The sequence below is a fragment of the Pristiophorus japonicus genome, chromosome 2, assembly GCF_044704955.1.
Source record: "Pristiophorus japonicus isolate sPriJap1 chromosome 2, sPriJap1.hap1, whole genome shotgun sequence".
Taxonomy (NCBI): Eukaryota; Metazoa; Chordata; class Chondrichthyes; family Pristiophoridae; genus Pristiophorus; species Pristiophorus japonicus.
This window is the reverse complement of record NC_091978.1, coordinates 334,456,054-334,473,619: the sequence shown is the minus strand read 5'-3', so window position 1 is coordinate 334,473,619 and position 17,566 is coordinate 334,456,054. Positions and strand designations below refer to the sequence as shown.

At 42.9% G+C, this 17,566-nt stretch overlaps 1 protein-coding gene across 1 annotated transcript in view; it reads right to left on the bottom strand.

Annotated features, from left to right (window-relative positions):
- The window catches only part of maml3 (mastermind-like transcriptional coactivator 3), a 516,812-nt gene extending 499,452 nt beyond the window's left edge, over positions 1–17,360 (bottom strand). The window contains exon 1 of the mRNA XM_070872145.1: positions 17,222–17,360. Within this exon, the coding sequence (XP_070728246.1) occupies positions 17,222–17,242 (21 nt within the window). The 5' untranslated portion in view covers positions 17,243–17,360. The remainder of the gene's footprint in view (positions 1–17,221) is intronic.
- Between the last annotated feature and the right edge of the window lie 206 nt (positions 17,361–17,566).

Below are 17,566 nucleotides of genomic sequence, written 5' to 3'. Positions count from 1 at the left end.
ACAAGTCATACGAGGAGCTGACTGAACTCATTCGTGACCAGTTGAAACCGAAGGAGAGCATCCTCAAGGCCAGATACAAATTTTACCATCACTGCAGACCTGAGGGCCAGGATGTCACCAAATATGCTGCGGACCTCAGGAGACTCGCGGCGCCGTGTGATTTTGGCGCACATTTAACGAGGCGTTACGGGATGTTGTTGTTATGGGGATTGGCCATGAGGATCTTCTTCACAAGCTCTTAGCCACGGAACCCACAGTCACTCTGACAAAGGCCATCACCATCAGGCGGGCACATAGGACCTTGACTTGCAGCACCAAGCAAATGATCCACACAGTCTCGAACCCGGCAGGCACTGTCCACAGGATAGCGCCCACATTGGCAAAACTGCAGAACGTGACTCTGCCCGGGGCAGAGAGCATGGACCTCGGGGTCCTGGAACTCAGAGTCCGCTGAGGGGGCCAATAAAGCAGCACCATGCTGGTGCTGTGAGGAAGCCATGGGGCTCACCGGTGCAGGTTTGCGGAGTACACGTGCAATACCTGCCAAACGAAAGGCCACCTTCAGCGTATGTGTAAAAGAAATCGGACTCACCATGTGGTTGAGGAGATGGGGGATGATCCACCATCCAGCGAGGAGCAGGCAGAAGAAGATGAGGCGTTGGGACTGTACACGTGTACCGACGATTCGCCCCCAGTGATAAGGGAAGTAAAAATCAACGGAGTCCCTGTGAGTATGGAAGTGGACACGGGCTCGGGTCCGTTGTTGGTGTAATATAAGCACAATGGTACACCACAGAGGGCGCTGTGGTGGGAAACCTGGAAGTACCTGCAACAGGCACTATAAAAGGCTGACCACCACACCTGAGAGGCACTCTGGAGCTGAACAATAAAGGACGAAGGTCACAGCAGTTAGATTAACACCAGACCGTGTGGAGTCAGTGATTTGTGTGCTACATACACCACAGGAACAATGGGAGGTATTCAAGGAGGAGATTTGGAAGGCTCAGGCCAAACATGTGCCCTTGTAGAAAAATGGTGGGAATAATAATTCTAGAGCCCCCTGCATGTCTAGGGACTTACAGGGGAGGATAAAGAAAAAAAGGGAAGGTTATGTCATATTCCGATGGTTAAATACTATAGAATTTTTGGAGGAATAATAAAATTAAGATTTAAAATTAAAACGGATATTAGGAATGCTAAGAGGGGGTGTGAAAAATTCTTGGCTAATAAAATTAAGGAAAATGTTATATGTTCTATAACTATATTTAGAGCAAGTGGGTAGGGTAGGGTAGGGTAGGGTAGGGCCTATTCGAGACCATGAGGGTAATCTTTGCGTGGAGGTGGAAGATGTTGTTATGGTTCTTAATGAATACTTTGCGTCTGTTTTCACAAAGGAAAGGAGCAATGCAGATACTGCTATCAAGGAGGAATGTGAAATTCTGGATGAAATAAACATAGTGAAAGAGGAGATATTAAGGGATTTAGCAGCTTTGAAAGTAGATAAGTCCCCAGGCCCAGATGAAATGCATCCAAGGCTGTTGAGCAAAGTAAAAGAGGAAATAGCAGAGGCCTTGACCATCATTTTCCAATCCTCTTTGGATTTAGGCATGGTGCCAGAGGACTGGAGGACTGCTAATGTGGTACCCTTGTTTAAGAAGGAAGAAAGGGATAGGCCAGGAATTATAGGTCTTTCAGCCTAACCTCAGTGGTGGGAAAATTATTGGGAAAAATCCTGAAACTCAGGATAAATCTGCATTTGGAAAGGCAAGGATTAATTAGGGACAGTCAGCACGGATTTGTTAAGGGAAGATCGTGTTTGACTAACCTGATTGAGTTTTTTGAGGAGGTAACCAAGAGGGTCGATGAGGGTAGTGCATACGATGTAGTGTATATGGACTTTAGCAAAGTTTTTGATAAGGTCCCACATGAGTTCACGAAGGTTAAAGCCCATGGGATCCAGGGCAAAGTAGCTAGTTGCATCCAAAATTGGCTTAGAGGTAGGAAGCAAAAGGTAATGTTTGATGGATGTTTTTGTGATTGGAAGGATTTTTCCAGTGGGGTTCCGCAGGTCTCACTACTGGGTCCCTTGCTTTTTGTGGTATATAATCAATGATCTAGATTTAAATATAGGGAGTATGATTAAGAAGTTTGCGGGTGACACTAAAATTGGCTGTGTGGTTGATAAATGAAGAGGAAAGTCATGGACTGCAGGAGGATATTAATCTATTAGTCAGGTGGACAGAGCAGTGGCAAATTCGGAGACGTGTGAGGGCTTTGGGAGGGCTAATAAGGAAAGGGTATACACATTAAGCTGTAGGCCACTTAAAAGTGTGGATTAACAAAGGGACCTTGGCGTGCTTGTCCACAGATCCTTGAAAGTAGCAGGCCAGGTGGATAAGGTGGTTAAGAAGGCATACGAAATGCTTGCCATTATTGGTCGAGGCACAGAATACAAGAGCAGGGAGGTTATGCTTAAATTGTATAATACTCTGATTAGGCCACAGCTGGAATACTGCGTGCAGTTCTGGTCACCGTATTATAGGAAGGACGTGATTGCACAAGAGAGGGTGCAGAGGAGATTTACTAGGATGCTGCCTGAAATGGAGAATCTTAGCTATGAGGACAGATTGGATAGGTTGGAATTGTTCTCATTGGAACAGAGGAAGTTGAGAGGAGACCTCATTGAGGTGTACAAAATATTGAGGGGCCTGGATATAGTGGATTGCAAGGGCCTATTTCCCTTGGTGGAGGGGTCAATTATGAGGGGGCATAGTTTTAAGGTGGTTGGTGGAAGGTTTAGAGGGGATTTGAGGGGAGGCTTCTTCACGCAGAGGGTTGTGGGGGTCTGGAATTCACTGCCTGGATGGGTGATGGATGCAAAAACCCTGACCACATTTAAAAGGTGCTTGGATGGGCACTTAAAGTGCCATAACCTGCAGGGTTATGGACCTACAGTTGGTAAGTGGGATTAGACTGGATAACCGCTTGTTGGCTGGCGCAGATATAATGGTAAGTGCTGCAAGGAATCGAATACGGCCAAGGTGATCTCCTGGACTAGTTTCAATCACCTGGATGGGTCGGAGAGGAATTTTCCCAGATTTTTTTTTCCCAATTGGCATGGGTTTTTATCTGATTTTTGCCCCTCCCAGGAGATCACATGGCTCTGGTTAGGGTGGAGTGTAGAATGTTTCGATGCAAGGGGTGTCGCAGTTGTGTGAGGTGGACTGGTTGGGCTGGGTGCTCTCTACCTTTCTGCCATTGTTCATTGCTCATAGGTTTATATGTAACTTTCAGGGCTGCTGACCGAGGGCCATGTGGCTCTTTGTCAGCCGGCGTGGACACGATGGGCCGAAATAACCTCCTTCTGCACTATAGATTTCTATGTTTCTATAAATGCAATCTTTCTTTCTTTTGGTGAAATGGGCGGACACGTGGCAAGTGAAATTTAACGCAGAGAAGTGTGAAATGATACATTTTGGTAGAAAGAATGGGGAGAGGACATATAAACTAAATGGTACAATTCTAAAGAGTGTGCATGAACAGAGAGACCTGGGGGTATGTGTGCACACATTGTTGAAGATGGCAGGGCAGGTTGAGAAAACAGTTAAAAAGACTTACGGGATCCTAGGCTTCATAGAAAGAGGTATAGTGTACAAAAGTGTGAAAATTATGGACGTGCTCATTTGCACTAGCAAAATGCTCTGATTGCATCACCATGATCACATGACCTGATTGCTGATTGGCTCCCTGAGTGAATAAGATACTCTGGAATGTGTAATTAGAACCGCCCAGCCCAAGTTCCGAGTGACTTTGCAAAGTGTAATTCGAGCCATTCTGACTGCCGACTCCAGACAGGATAGAGCTCCCCCATCCCAGCCCAAGTTCCTGTCCCATTCCAGCCCAAGTTCCTGACACCCCCAGCCCAAGTTCCTCACCCCCCCTCTAGCCCAAATTCATGCCCCCCAGCCCAAGTTCCTGATACCCCCAGCCCAAGTTCATGCCCCCCCAGCCCAAGTTCCTTACCCCCCCCAGCCCAAGTTCATGCCACCCCAGCCGAAGTTCCTTTCCCATCCCAGCCCAAGTTCCTAACACCCCCAGCCAAAGTTCATGCCCCCCCAGCCCAAGTTCCTGACCATCCTAGCCGGTTCCTGACACCCCCATCCACCCCCCAGCCCAAGTTCCTGACTCCCCCAGCCTGGTGGTCGGCGGGCTCGAGCTAGGAAAGCAACACAGTTGGGACAGTAGCAGCACAACTCTGGTGCGTAGTTATTTGCATTAGAAAAATGCTCTGATTCGGCAGCAGCACAGCTCAGTAAAGCAACACGGTCGCGACAGCAGCAGGCCCCACTTCTGGTTTTGGGTTCGAGGAATCTGCACATGCACGGGAGGACAGGGGGCGGTGGTGCGCATGCGTATGCGTCGGGAGTGGAGTCCAGAGCGCGCAGGCACAGGATGCTCAAAAAACTAGTGCAAGTAACCACTCTGGGAAATGATGATAAACCTTTATAAAACACTGGTTCGGCCCCAACTGAAGTACTGTGTCCAATTCTGGGAACCACACTTTTGGAAAGGTGTGAAGGCCTTACAGAAGGTGTAGAAAAGATTTACGAGAATGATTCCAGGAATGAGGGACTTCAGTTACGTTGATAGACTGGAGAAGCTGGGGTTGTTCTCCTTGGAGCAGAGAAGATTCAGAGGAGATTTGATAGAGGTGTTCAACATCATAATGGGTCTAGACAGAATAGATAGAGAGAAACTGTTGCCATTGGCAAAAGGGTCGATAACCAGAGGGCACAGATTGGCAAAAGAACCAAAGGCGATGCAAGAAAAAACTTTTTTACGCAGCGAGTGGTTGGGTTCTGGAATGTGCTGCCTGAAAGGGTGGTGGACGCAGACTCAAACTTATCTTTCAAAAGCAAGTTGGAGAAATACCTGAAGGAAAAAAAATTGCAGGTCTACGGGGAAAGGGCAGGGGAGAGAGATTAGCTGAGAGTCGGCATGGATTGATGGGCTGAATGGTCTTCTTCCATGCTGTAACTATTCTATGATTCTAACCCACTCTGTTACCTCATCAAAAAACTTAATCAAGTTAGTTAAACATGTTTGCCTTTAACAAATCCGTGCTGGCTTTCTTTAATTAATCCACGCTTGTCCAAGTGACTGTTTGACCCTGATTATCATTTCTGAAAGCTTCCTGACGACCGAGGTTAAACTGACTGGTTTGTAGTTGCTGGGTTTATCTTTACACCCTTTTTTGAACAAGAGTGTAACATTTGCAATTCTCCTGTCCTCTGGCACCTCCCCCGTATCTAAGGAGGATTGGAAGATTATGATCTGGGCTGAATTATCTGATCCCAGCCAGGGCAGGAGAAAAAGAAAAAAAATGTGAAGTTTCCCCTCTTGATCACTATCAAATACCCTTGCTAAAAAGCGGACAGCAAGTGAGGTCAGGATTGGACATGACTGTGAAAAATTTACTGCTGACATGAGCTATTTAAAATCACAGATGAAAAAATGACAAAGTAGCCATGATCCAGAGCAAATCTACAAGGTTTAGGCTAAAGCCACACTAGTGGAAACATATCAATAGGACTAACTCAAAAGCACAAGATAGAACAGATCTACAGGAAGTTTTTAGAAAGGCTCATAACTAAAATATAGAACAAAATTACATCTGCAAGATCAGGGCAAAACAGTAGTTCTGGACTGAGACACAGTAGCATAACACACACATAGTACAGCCTAGATATATAAAACTAGGAATAAATATACATTAAGGCAACGTGATAAGATCAGGACTGAGATAAAATATGGGATAGACCAGTTGAAAAGGAATGTATTGAACACACAGGATACAGTGGATCTATAGGATTGACAAAATATAGCATAGGATCAGATAAATATAGATCAGGACTAATCCAGGGCAGAGCATGACATGGTGGATCACAAAGGCATTACAGGATTAGGACAAAAGAAGGTGAGCAAACCAAATCAAAAGAACTGCACTCAGAAATTGTGATAGAAAAGCTCTAAGGCTCAGGACTAAAACATGGGACAGAGTAATTTCTTAAGGATCAGGATTAAGCAATGCTACTACACGAACGGAGCAAAAGCATGCGGCAGAACCAAATGCAAAGGACCAAAAACAGAATAGAAAAAAAACACTAGAATTATAATACTGGATAAGAGATCATCCATTGGATAGGAATTTAACTGTGGGATAGACTCAAGCAGTCAAGCAAGTAGGAAGCACTAACATATAAGCATGAAAACATGTGACAAAAGCAAATGTAAAAGGACCAAATCCATTAAAAGAGAATAGAGCAAAATGGGCTGAGATGATTGGCCTCCAACAGCCACAATTATCTTCCTTTGTGCCAGGTTTGACTCCAGCCACTGGAGGGGTTTCCCCTGATCCACAGTGACTTCAGTTTTATTAAGGCTCCTTGATGCCACACTTGGTCAAATGTTGCCTTGATGCCACTCTCAACTCACCTCTGGAATTCAGCCCTTGTGTCCATGTTTGGATCAAGGCTGTAATGAGGTCTGGAGCCGAGTGGTCCTGGCAGAACCCAAACTGAGCATCAGTGAGCAGGTTATTGGTGAGTAAGTGCCACTTGATAGCACTGTTGGACAACTCCTTCCATCACTTTGCTGATGATGGACAGTAGGCTGATAGGGTGTTGGCTAGATTGGATTTTTCCTGGTTTGTGTGGACAGCTGAAGAGTTAGTTACAATATGTGAAGCAATGAAGTTTATGATCACAGCTATAGTGAAGGATGTTCTCTGGCCATTCTTACTTGAGTTTGTCACCATCACCTAGCACATCAAGGTTTTAATAACAATCTGCAAATGTTTAGCACATCGTGGGAATCTGGCAGGGAAAGGTTTTTCCTTATTTAAGGTGAAAATGCCAATCTCCCGTAACCTCGGGCTTGTCGTTGAGTCTTGTTACCCCATATCAGGGAGGGAGCCAAGCTGCTGCTGCACTGAAGCTAATGCAAGTCCTGCGCCTGAATATCCACCCAGCAACAGTGAGGAGGGTGGCTATTTATTCGAGAATTCAGAGGGGTCAACCCCAACCAGAATGGGAAGAAAAAATGTTGCTGCTCCTGTCCTAAATTCGGAATACAATTGACAATGAACAATTGACGTGTCAGTTGAGTGATGAAATGTGAAAACAGATCTACACCGGCCATCATTCCCCACAAGAGAAGGGGTTTCTCTTTAATTTGCTTGGTATCATGCTACATCAGGCACACAGTAAGGACACAAAGGGGGTGCTTCAACAAGTACTACTGAGTGTGCAGCATAATGAGAGCTGGGAGAGGGTGGAGCTGTTGCCATTGGTGCCTGTGCCATGACCCACTTTGATGACACCCTCAGTAGCCTGGAGGAGTTTGCTAACTCCAACAGTTTTAAGAGAACTAAAAGTTTCTTCAATTTTCTTAGGGCTAGGCCTAATCTTGATTTAAGCATAAAGCTAAGAGCACATTGATTCTGAGCTATGGGAACGTAACACTCTTACACACCTGAGGAACTTGTTCTGTCCAGAATAGAGATCCATATTTTGCCAATTGTGGTTAACCAATTCATTAACCAATACAAGTGAACAGGGGATAAAGAAAGAAAGACTTGCATTTATATAGCACCTTTCACCACCACCAGACATCCCAAAGCACCTTACAACCAATAAAGTACTTTTGAAATGTAGTCACTGTTGTAATGTAGGAAACATGACAGCCAATTTGTGTACAGTAAGCTCCCACAAACAGCAATGTGATAATGACCAAATAACCTGTTTTAGTTATGAGGGATAAATATTGGCCAGGACACCAGGGATAATTCCCCTGCTCTTCTATGGGATCTTTTACATACACCTGAGAGAACAAATGGGGCCATGGTTTAACATCTCATCAGAAAGATGGCACCTCCAACAGTGCAGCACTCCCTCAGCACTACACTGGAGTTTTAGCCTAGATTTTTGTGCTCAAGTCTCTGGAGTGAGACTTGAACCCACAACCTTCTGACTCAGAGGTGAGAGTGCAAGTCACTGAGCCACAGCTGACACACAGGCTGAATCCAAGGATCTCACACTAAAGCCGAGCCTAATAATGACCATGACTCTGATAGCAACATCCCTACATTCCAATCGCCAGAGAGGTTCCTTCAACTTCAGCAGGAAAAGTGAGTCACTGATATATATGCAGGACCTTATCGAGGCTGATTCACCAGAACAGCTGCAGAGCCCTGCTCGACAATCAACCATGAACACTTGTATGTATCTCGTACAAGTTAAACTGACATTTCACAATTAATTCAAACCTACTTGATTACTGTTTTGAGCTTGGCGCTTTCAGAACCAGCCAATGACACGGACTTAAATGTTAACACCAAAAAGACCGAGTCACTTCATGCTGAAACGAAGGCTTGCCCTGCAAGGTCTTCTGAAGCAAATATTACACCAGGACCTAACCCTTGAAGGTCTTCATGCTGTTCAAGCAGGTGGAAGAGTGGATAATGTCAACAAAGGATCACAAATGAGAGAGAGCCATGGACACTACCTTAGAGCTGCAGAAATTTACTTGGAGGAGCTTAATGTTAGAATTGTAATCCCACTGAATTATTTGGGCTCACTGATTGTGTGGCTGATGCCATGCTGCAAGGACACATTCTTCCCATCTGGCCTTGGACAGTTTGTTTATAACCCTGTCTGTTCTGTTATCTTATAAAAGGTACTAATCTGGATCTGCAAAAGGAGCAGCTCGAGATTCTGAAAACAATCAGAGAACACTTGGTTAGTACGCCTCCTTCAAACATGTGATTAGATTATAGAGCGTGCTCCATGGCCAGCTGTGCTACTTGCTCATCATGGTCTTCAAAGGACTGACTGACCAACATCCTTGCAGTGCAGTCCTCATGAAAACCATTTTTAAAAGGTATGGTGTGGGCTTTGGGATCAGGTTTTAGATATACTCGCAGCTTGAACTAATGAGGATTCAATTGCAGTCAATCCCTTACAAGAAGCTGAAATTTTCAGTTCTACGTACTATGCCATTCTGGTTTCAAACACCTCCATTCTGGTTTCCTACAACACACCCTGTTTCTTTGGACAAGTACCTCAGTGACGTATGGAAATTACTGGCAGAGGAGACAGAATTGGCCATCAGTACAATGAAAAAAGTGCTGAACAAAGTGAACAAACGGTTACTATTTATAGAAAGAAGAAGCTGCCCAGTCTGTGAGAATGTGACACAATATTCAACTCTTGAATCCCCGACTGCTGTGTGTGCATGAGATCATAACCAAGTCCCAGGCTACAGAAGCTGTAATCAAATTATACCCTCAATTATTCAGCAGCCTGCTCGTCCATCTCAGCTCCTGTGTCAATGTTCATCTGCCTAAGGATTTTATTCCCAATTGCGAATCAAAGCAGAGAGAATTCTCAGCCGGGCCTCAAACATTTAGAAGCAGAGATATCTATGTAAATTGTGTAGAAATACTTATAGCCATGCTGAGTTGGGCAAAAAACAAAGAAGGGGTATATTTCCTGATGTAAAATGGAGGTTGAGAGCAGATGATGGACCTACACAAGTACCACAAGGGAGTTATTCTGCTGTCTAGAGCAATGGTCAACTATACTAGCCCTAATATGACTGGGATTGTAGAACAGCTTGCACCACTCATCCTTACCATAAAAAGAGTGTCAGAAAGTTACCATGGCCAGCTTCTTTGGAGAGATTTTACCTGCATCTCAGACACCCTAGTGAGCAGATTTTTTCATGTCTGTATTATACCTCTCCAGTTGTCCAGATACTCTGTGTAAGAGGCTTGTGTAACGTTACAATTGGAATTCCTTATAGGATGGAGAAATATTCTCAATAAGTGCTGAGTACAATGGACAGTCTGATGGGAAACAAGTGGAGTGACCATGAGGTGCAGTCAATCCTCTTTATGCACTTAAATCAGTTGGAAGCAAAACCATCAGACCCTTCCTAGTCAGTATCGCCACCGGGATTCAACCATTCTTTGAGGCAGAGTCTGATAAAGTACGGGCTGAAGCGTTTAGCATGTTGGGGAATCTAGTCAACTGTGGAAATGGATTCTTCCAACAGATCCATCTGAAGGTGGTTCTCTTGTTGTTGCACTTGGATGAACTAGGTAATGTAACTTAACATTGTGTTTGGACGCCTCATTCATTGGCTCAAACAGGCCAGCTTCAATGAGTCAGAAGTATTTAGGGGAGCTCACCCTGAACTACAGGAAGTTTCTGAGAAACATTTCAAAACAATTCATTTAAGATTTTGTAACTAAGGAAGAAGGGAAAGTAGATTTGGAGATAAAATGTAAAGGAAAATATTGGGACATTAAAATAGATCATAAATTTAGTGACACAATTAATTACAAAATTTATCAGACCCAGTCAAACATTTGAAGTGAAAAGAAATAGGAAGAAAGTGTGAGTGACGGTGTAGAGTGGATTGATTGATTTGTGTAGGCTCATATTTGACCATTATAGTTGATTGATCAATATCTTTGAGTTTGGCATATGCTATTTCTCTTAAAAGTTCTTTTATCTCATAAAAGCATATCAATACTGACTCATAACTGCCGGCAAGAAGAGTGTGTTGTTGACTATAAAACCAGCTGTACATAGTCTGATCAAAGGCACTTTAAATATATTCCTGTTTAAAGTTAGTGTTGTGAATGTTTAAAGTGCCGATGCGCAGAGCGCATGTTATCGAATGTACATCAACCCAGCTTGTGTTACAGTCCACAATATGCTCTGCTCAACAGCAATTCAAACATTTAGAACTCTCATTTTAAAACAGGAGTGCTTCTAAAGTGCTAGTGAGCAGAACAAGTGTTGAATGGTTTCTCTACAATGAGCAGCACTGTTCCCCAGATAGCAGCACAGCTTTTTTTCAAATTTCTTCCATAGGTGGGAAAAGGAAGAGCATCGAGCTGGGAAAGGAACAGCATATACACAAGGCAGGCTGGCAAGGAAAGGCAGAGTACCAGGAGCTACTCAGTACTTCCATCAGGAGATGCCAGTCTTTACTTTGTAAACAGAGTAACAGTATTAATCACATTGATTGCTTCAGCTTGTTCCTAGCTCGCTTTGTGAATGGCTATGAAATTATTTCTTGTACTGAAACAATCAACTGTAATTAAGAGTATGTGATCAATACAACAGAACCACAATGATCACTATAAGTGAAAGGAACCACCCAGGTACATATGACTTATGGTTTTCGTAATCATCATTACAAGTGAATTCAGTGGTGATCACTAAAACTGAATTCCATAGTACAGGCCGTATATTACAGAGCATTAAAGTGGTGAATATAAGGTAGTGTAAGAAGATAGGTACACCATTTCTGATAAGTTAATATTTACTTGCATTCAATTAAAATGCAATATATTAGTGAGCTTATTATTATTCAAATTATTTAACTATATTTTATAATATGATAGTTAATTAGTGGATCCTTAGAATTTGTGGGGATGAGACTCCCCATGACTAATATTGCTGCGATTTCCATATTCCTATCGCTGTTTCCGGCAAGGTACCAGAGGACTATTGATCAGTGGTAGTACTCATAGAACCATACCCCAGTAGGAATCACCATCTTCTGGAGAATGTGATAAAAGTGAGGGGGGAGGGTGCAGGTGATGTGTGAGAACACAATCATGGACCGAGCAGCTTTACAAGACTGAGGTAAAAAAAAGAGAAATAAGGAATTCTACAGAATCAGAACTAAAACATGGGATGTAAGCATTCTTACAGGAATTGGAATAAAATGCTGGACAGTACAGAAAAAATTCTTTACAGGATCGGAACTAAAGGAAAATACAGATTTGATATCAAATATTGGGTCAAACCCCCACAGAAGAGAGCTATGACATCGATCATAAGTATAAGATAATCACTAATAAATCCAATAGGGAATTCAGGAGAAACTTCTTCACCCAAACAGTGGTAAGAATGTGGACCGCGTTACCACATGGAGTCATTGAGGTGAATAGTGTAGAAGTATTTAAGGGGAAGCTAGATAATACATGAGGGAGAAAGGAATAGAGGATATGCTGATGGGGTTAGATGAAGTGGGAAGAGGCTCGTGTGGAGCATAAATGTTGGTATGGACCAGCTCCTAATTCTTATGTCTTATGAATGTTTCTGTGCTGTATACTCGATGGGTTCGCACAGTACAGCTTTACAGGATCGGGACTAAAAAAAAGCACAGGGCACTGCAAATTATGAGACCAAGCCAAAAATGAATGGTGCAAATCTGTATGACTAATTGTAAAAATGGAATAGTGTAGATTTAGAGGAGTGGGCATAAAGCGCTGAATGGTACAAAACCAAGAAAGAAAGAAGGAAAGAAAGATCTTTCTTTTTATGATATGAATTAAAACAGAGTAAAACTTAGTTTTATAGGATCCATGGACAAAAACATAGGGCAGAGATGTTCTGTAGGATTGAGAATAAAACAAACTAGAATGCGTAATATTAGATCACGGATCAAGAATAAAACATAAGACACTGCAGGATTACAAGGTGCGGCCCAGGGGAGGCGTGAGTTCGGGGCCCAGAAGGGCGAGGGCCCAGGGGCAGCACAGGCCAGCCCACACTGCGATATGTGTGCGCACTAGGTCCGTGCAGCAGAGCTGGTCTCCAGTAGTCTTGGGTAATCCTTGCCACTGGACCAAGACCTAGCTCTGTCAAGCCCATGTGGTGGCTGGTGTGCAACAGCCACCACACGTTAAAAAAATCCACACACAGGCATCTTCCACCCTTCAGGGTGTAGTTCAGGTCCTTCTTGAAACACCTGTGAACTCATCCTTTTTTGGCATGGAAGCAAGTCATCCTCGTTTCGAGGGACCGCTCATGATGACAATGAAAATGGCATACACCAATATTACAGTATCTGGATCATTTGGGGACAGAGCAAGGTCTACAGGATAAGAACTAGTATGATGGACAGAGCAAATCAATAAAGTTGGGCATGGTGCAGACTAAGGCAGCTTTACTGTCATAAAAAGACTGTACTGAGCCAACAAAATATAAATTAAAACACGACAAAATAAGGGTGATTTTCCCAGAGTTGTTTGGGAGAGGGAATAGGATTGAAAGCCACAAAATGTTAGGTCTCCGTCCTACTTGCACTTGATGTGCATTTCCTGGGTATACATGGCGTGGACAAGAAACCCGTGCCAAGCAACACTTAAATTCAATACAAATGATGTGGGGTGGTTTCATTCTTGGGAGCTTCGGCACTGAAAGACTGCCAATGGAAGTTGTGGGTTGGCGGATCAATCAGTAGACCAAAAGGCTTGGAGTTTGTCTGCTGCAGGCCTTTAAAGCCTGCAGCAGCGCATAATTCTCCTCAGCGATTTGGAGTCAATGTCAATTCCCCAGGTGGTTGTGCTGCCTAGCGCTTGCCCAGAGTATTTAGAATAGCTGAACCCAGAAATATGTCCCCATCCAGGAAAGGTTAAGCTTGAGAAAAGCACACAACCCAACTTACGCTGGGGAGGAAAGTCTGGGCCAACAGCCCATGTGACAAACAAGATAGGACAGATTCAGCTCTATAGCATCACAACCAAAAATTGGACCAAACAAATTCATTGGATTAGGACTAAAACACAAAATATAATCTGCACAAGACTGAGTCTAAGCTATTACAGCAAGTTGATGATTTAAGTGGCAAGAGCTAATGTACAGGCTCAAGGAAAAAAAATCATGAGATGGAATAGCTATGAGTTTGGGACTAACGCATGGGACATGGAAAGGATAACAGTAAAGGTCCAACAGACACATATAGAAAAAGGTTCCAGAATCTGATATAAAATGTCGAGCCCAAAAATGAATAAATATGACTATATGTTCTGGGCTTTTAAACATCAAGCATACCAAATCTACAGAAGTTTAACTAAAAAAGCTTATCTGAGAAATTTACAATAACTGGAATATAACATGGGGGACACAGTAGCTCCACAAGTCTGGAATTTAAACATGGCATAGAATCCTGTGCTTCCAACTCCAATTGGTCGTTTAATAAAATTATGTTTGTAGCTTTAAGTAGCTAAAAATTGATGTGTGCACGTGTATTTGTGTTGAGCAGGGTGGGGTGTGGGGGTTGTGGGGTGGGGGAGTGCGAGAATTGTTACTGCACTGAGCAAGATTTAAGTGAATTCTTCTGTGCTGAGGAATTTCTGCGTTACCTGAGAGCTCTGCAGACCAACTCTGTTGGATTAAGACTAAAACATGGGATGGAGCATCTCCAATTAAACTGGATTGAGAGTGTGTCAACTTGACTCAGCTGGTAGGATTCGTTCTCTGACTCAGAAAGTTGTAGGTTGAAGGCCCACGCTGGAACCTGAATAAATAATCTAACCTGATTCCCCAGTGCAGTACTAAAGACTGCATGGCGGGAAGTGAGTTCTTCGGATGAAACATTAAATGGAGGTGCACCTGGTGTATGTTAAATATACAAAAGCATTGTTTGAAGAAGAGCAGTAGTTCATTCTCCTAGTATTCTGGCTAACATTCCGCCTTCGGTAATATGATTTTATTTTTAAAAACAGGACTGAGCGAGCTGTACAAGATTCGGGCTAAAATATGGCATAAAACACCTCTCAAAGACCAGGACCACAGCATCAGACAGAGTAGTTCTATACGAATTGGATTACAGTGCGGTTTGGATCATATCTTCATATCGGTTTACTTCTTCTTTAGTATAGTGGTGGCAAAGCAAATCAAACGTCAATATCTAAGTCCAGACCAAAGCTTTGGGTGTAACAGCGTGGATATCTTGTAGGTTGCCTGCAAATTTCCTCTAAGGGCAGTGCTCAATGATGTGCTCCAGGGTCTGATTACGAGCTCCACAGTTGGATGATGGGGATGCTTTAATGTTCAATGTCCTATATCTGCTCTTCTGGGTACCAGTGTACACAAAGAAATGTCGGTTGCTAAGCAAGGATTGAGAAGATGGATCGTTGTCCTGCAGGGTAAAATGGTAGCGAGCTTGAAAAGCAGTCCATGCTTCCATACTGTGTCTTATACCACTGACAGGTCCACGAGTACTACGGCGATCTTGAGCTGGAGCTAGAAGCTTGCTTCACTGTGTGTTGTTAAAGCTACCACTTGGTTGCAGTTTGGGTAAAGAAGTTTATATAGCATCTCTACCACACCTCACAAACATCCCTGAGTCATCACAAACAATGAATTTCAAAACTGGTTACTATTGCTAAATTTAGGCTGACATTCCAGTGCAACGCTGAGGGAGTGCTGCACTTTTGGAGGTGCCGTCTTTCGGATGAGACATTAAACTGAGACCCTGTCTGCCCTCTCAGGTGGACATAAAAGATCCCATGGCACTTTTTTGAAGAAGAACAGGTGAGTTATCCCCGGTGCACTGACCAATATTTATCCCTCAATCAACATAACAAAAACAGATTATCTGGTCATTATCACATTGCTGTCTGTGGGAGTTTGCTGTGTGCAAGTTGGCTGCCGCGTTTCCCACATTACAACAGTGACTACACTCCAAAAGTACTTAATTAACTGTAAAGCGCTTTGAGACGTCCGGTGGTCGTGAAAGGCACTATATAAATCCAAGTCTTCATTTCTTTTTCTTGCATTGGTGGTTGGCGTAATCCACCTGATGTTGGTAGATGTGTTTATTTAAGGACAGTCACTACATTTCAAACTATTTAACTGTATGTGAATTGAGATGCTTCGGAGATGTGATTACAAGTGTCTGTTTGGCTCAAAACAATCTTGCCTTTGAGTTAAAAGCGTGTGGGTTTGAGCCCAATTCCAGGACTTGAACATTTAATGTAGGCACACAGGAAAGTGTATGGAACAGGGGAATAACAGATCAACATTATTATAAGGAAAAGAGATACAGGAATGAGGCCAACAAAATAAAATTACAGAACAGAGCACACATAGCATTGCAACTAAAAAGTAAAAGTAGATGTAATAAAGGATCAGGACAAAATATGGAAGAGAACAGCGATTGAAGCTTTAACACAAAATATAAGACATATGCACATACAGAATCAGAATAAAAGACAATCGGGAGAACACAGGATTGAAACAAAAGCATAGGACAAATCACATAAGAAACATTGGCCAAAACAGATGCTAGATCAAGAGTTTAAAATGGAAAACAAACTTCATGTTATCCAGACTGATACAAAGCACATATGAAAAACTCATATATTTGAATGCGATTACTGTATTCAGTGCCGAATGAATCAGAACAGAAACATGGGAGAAAAAGGATTAGAGATGGATATGGGATAGGACGGAATGCACAGTAATACATTGTAGGGTGCAGATACAGAGTCAGGACTAAAACACAGAGCAGGTTTGGAAATCACAATTAAAATATGTGATGGAACATTTTTTGGAATCGGACTAAGGCACTGGATAGAGGCAGCAATGGGATCATGAAGCTATTAGCTCCATGACCATGGTTAAAACATGGTATCGATCAACCAACTATAGGCATGAGACTAATATCACAGGCTGGACCAGTGTCAGGAATAAAATTGTTGTGAAGTACGCAGGACCGAATACATGAAAGCATTCTAGGTTTAAAACCAATACATGGATTCTTCTACAAAATTGGGGGAAATATGACACCAAAATGCTTAGGAGGTCAGGATAAAAATATGGACTGGATTAACTGCATAACCAGGAATAAATGCACAGACTTCAGTATCAGGACGTCTTCGGTCTCAGCAGTAGATTATGGAACATTACTTCTCAGCAGAACTATGGACTCACTCTAGAATCAAACCTCAACTGATAAACATGGTTCTCTGGTATCATTTCGACTGAGTTCCTGGGTCAGAAAAAAATAAACCCTTTTACAGCATATATTTAGATTTGTTCCAAACTAATTTACTCTTGAGTTTGGAATCAAAGCCGATCTTCTGATGACAGAGTGAATTGAACTGTGGTGTAAAGAGTCTGATTCAAATCTATGCTCTCCCTACTTTTGTCTTGCGGTACCCACACCAACACATAGGATGAAAGCTGGTCATTAAAATAGAGTGTTCTGCAAGCATGCCTTGGATTAGTACAGCAGAGTAGTGTCGATACTACTGTTCAATTCACAATACAATATTTATGAGATTGATATTGAGATATCACCAGTAAAGTTGGTAGTTTAAACCAACTGAACTTAAAGGAAAACTTACCTCGCCAGACTTGGGTTTCATATCACTTTCATACCAAAGCTTCCCCACTGTAAACACTCAGGTCGTGTGAAGCCAGTATTGGTATCTCGGCTGCCTCGTTGTTCTCATGATAATGAAGCTGCTCCCCATAACAAAAGCTTCTTTCTCTGTCCTGTTCCCTCTTGATAGTCACACTCATGCAGTCTTTTAGCAACACTCAGACTGCTTGTGCCTGTAGATTAAATGGGAAGGGGGTGGGAGGAGGGGGCTGAGGAAAGGAAACTCTGATTTTATCAAACTAGTACCTGCAGTGGACAAACCAGTAATCTAGATGGATTTAAGTGGACTTTCTCCAGGAACACAAAC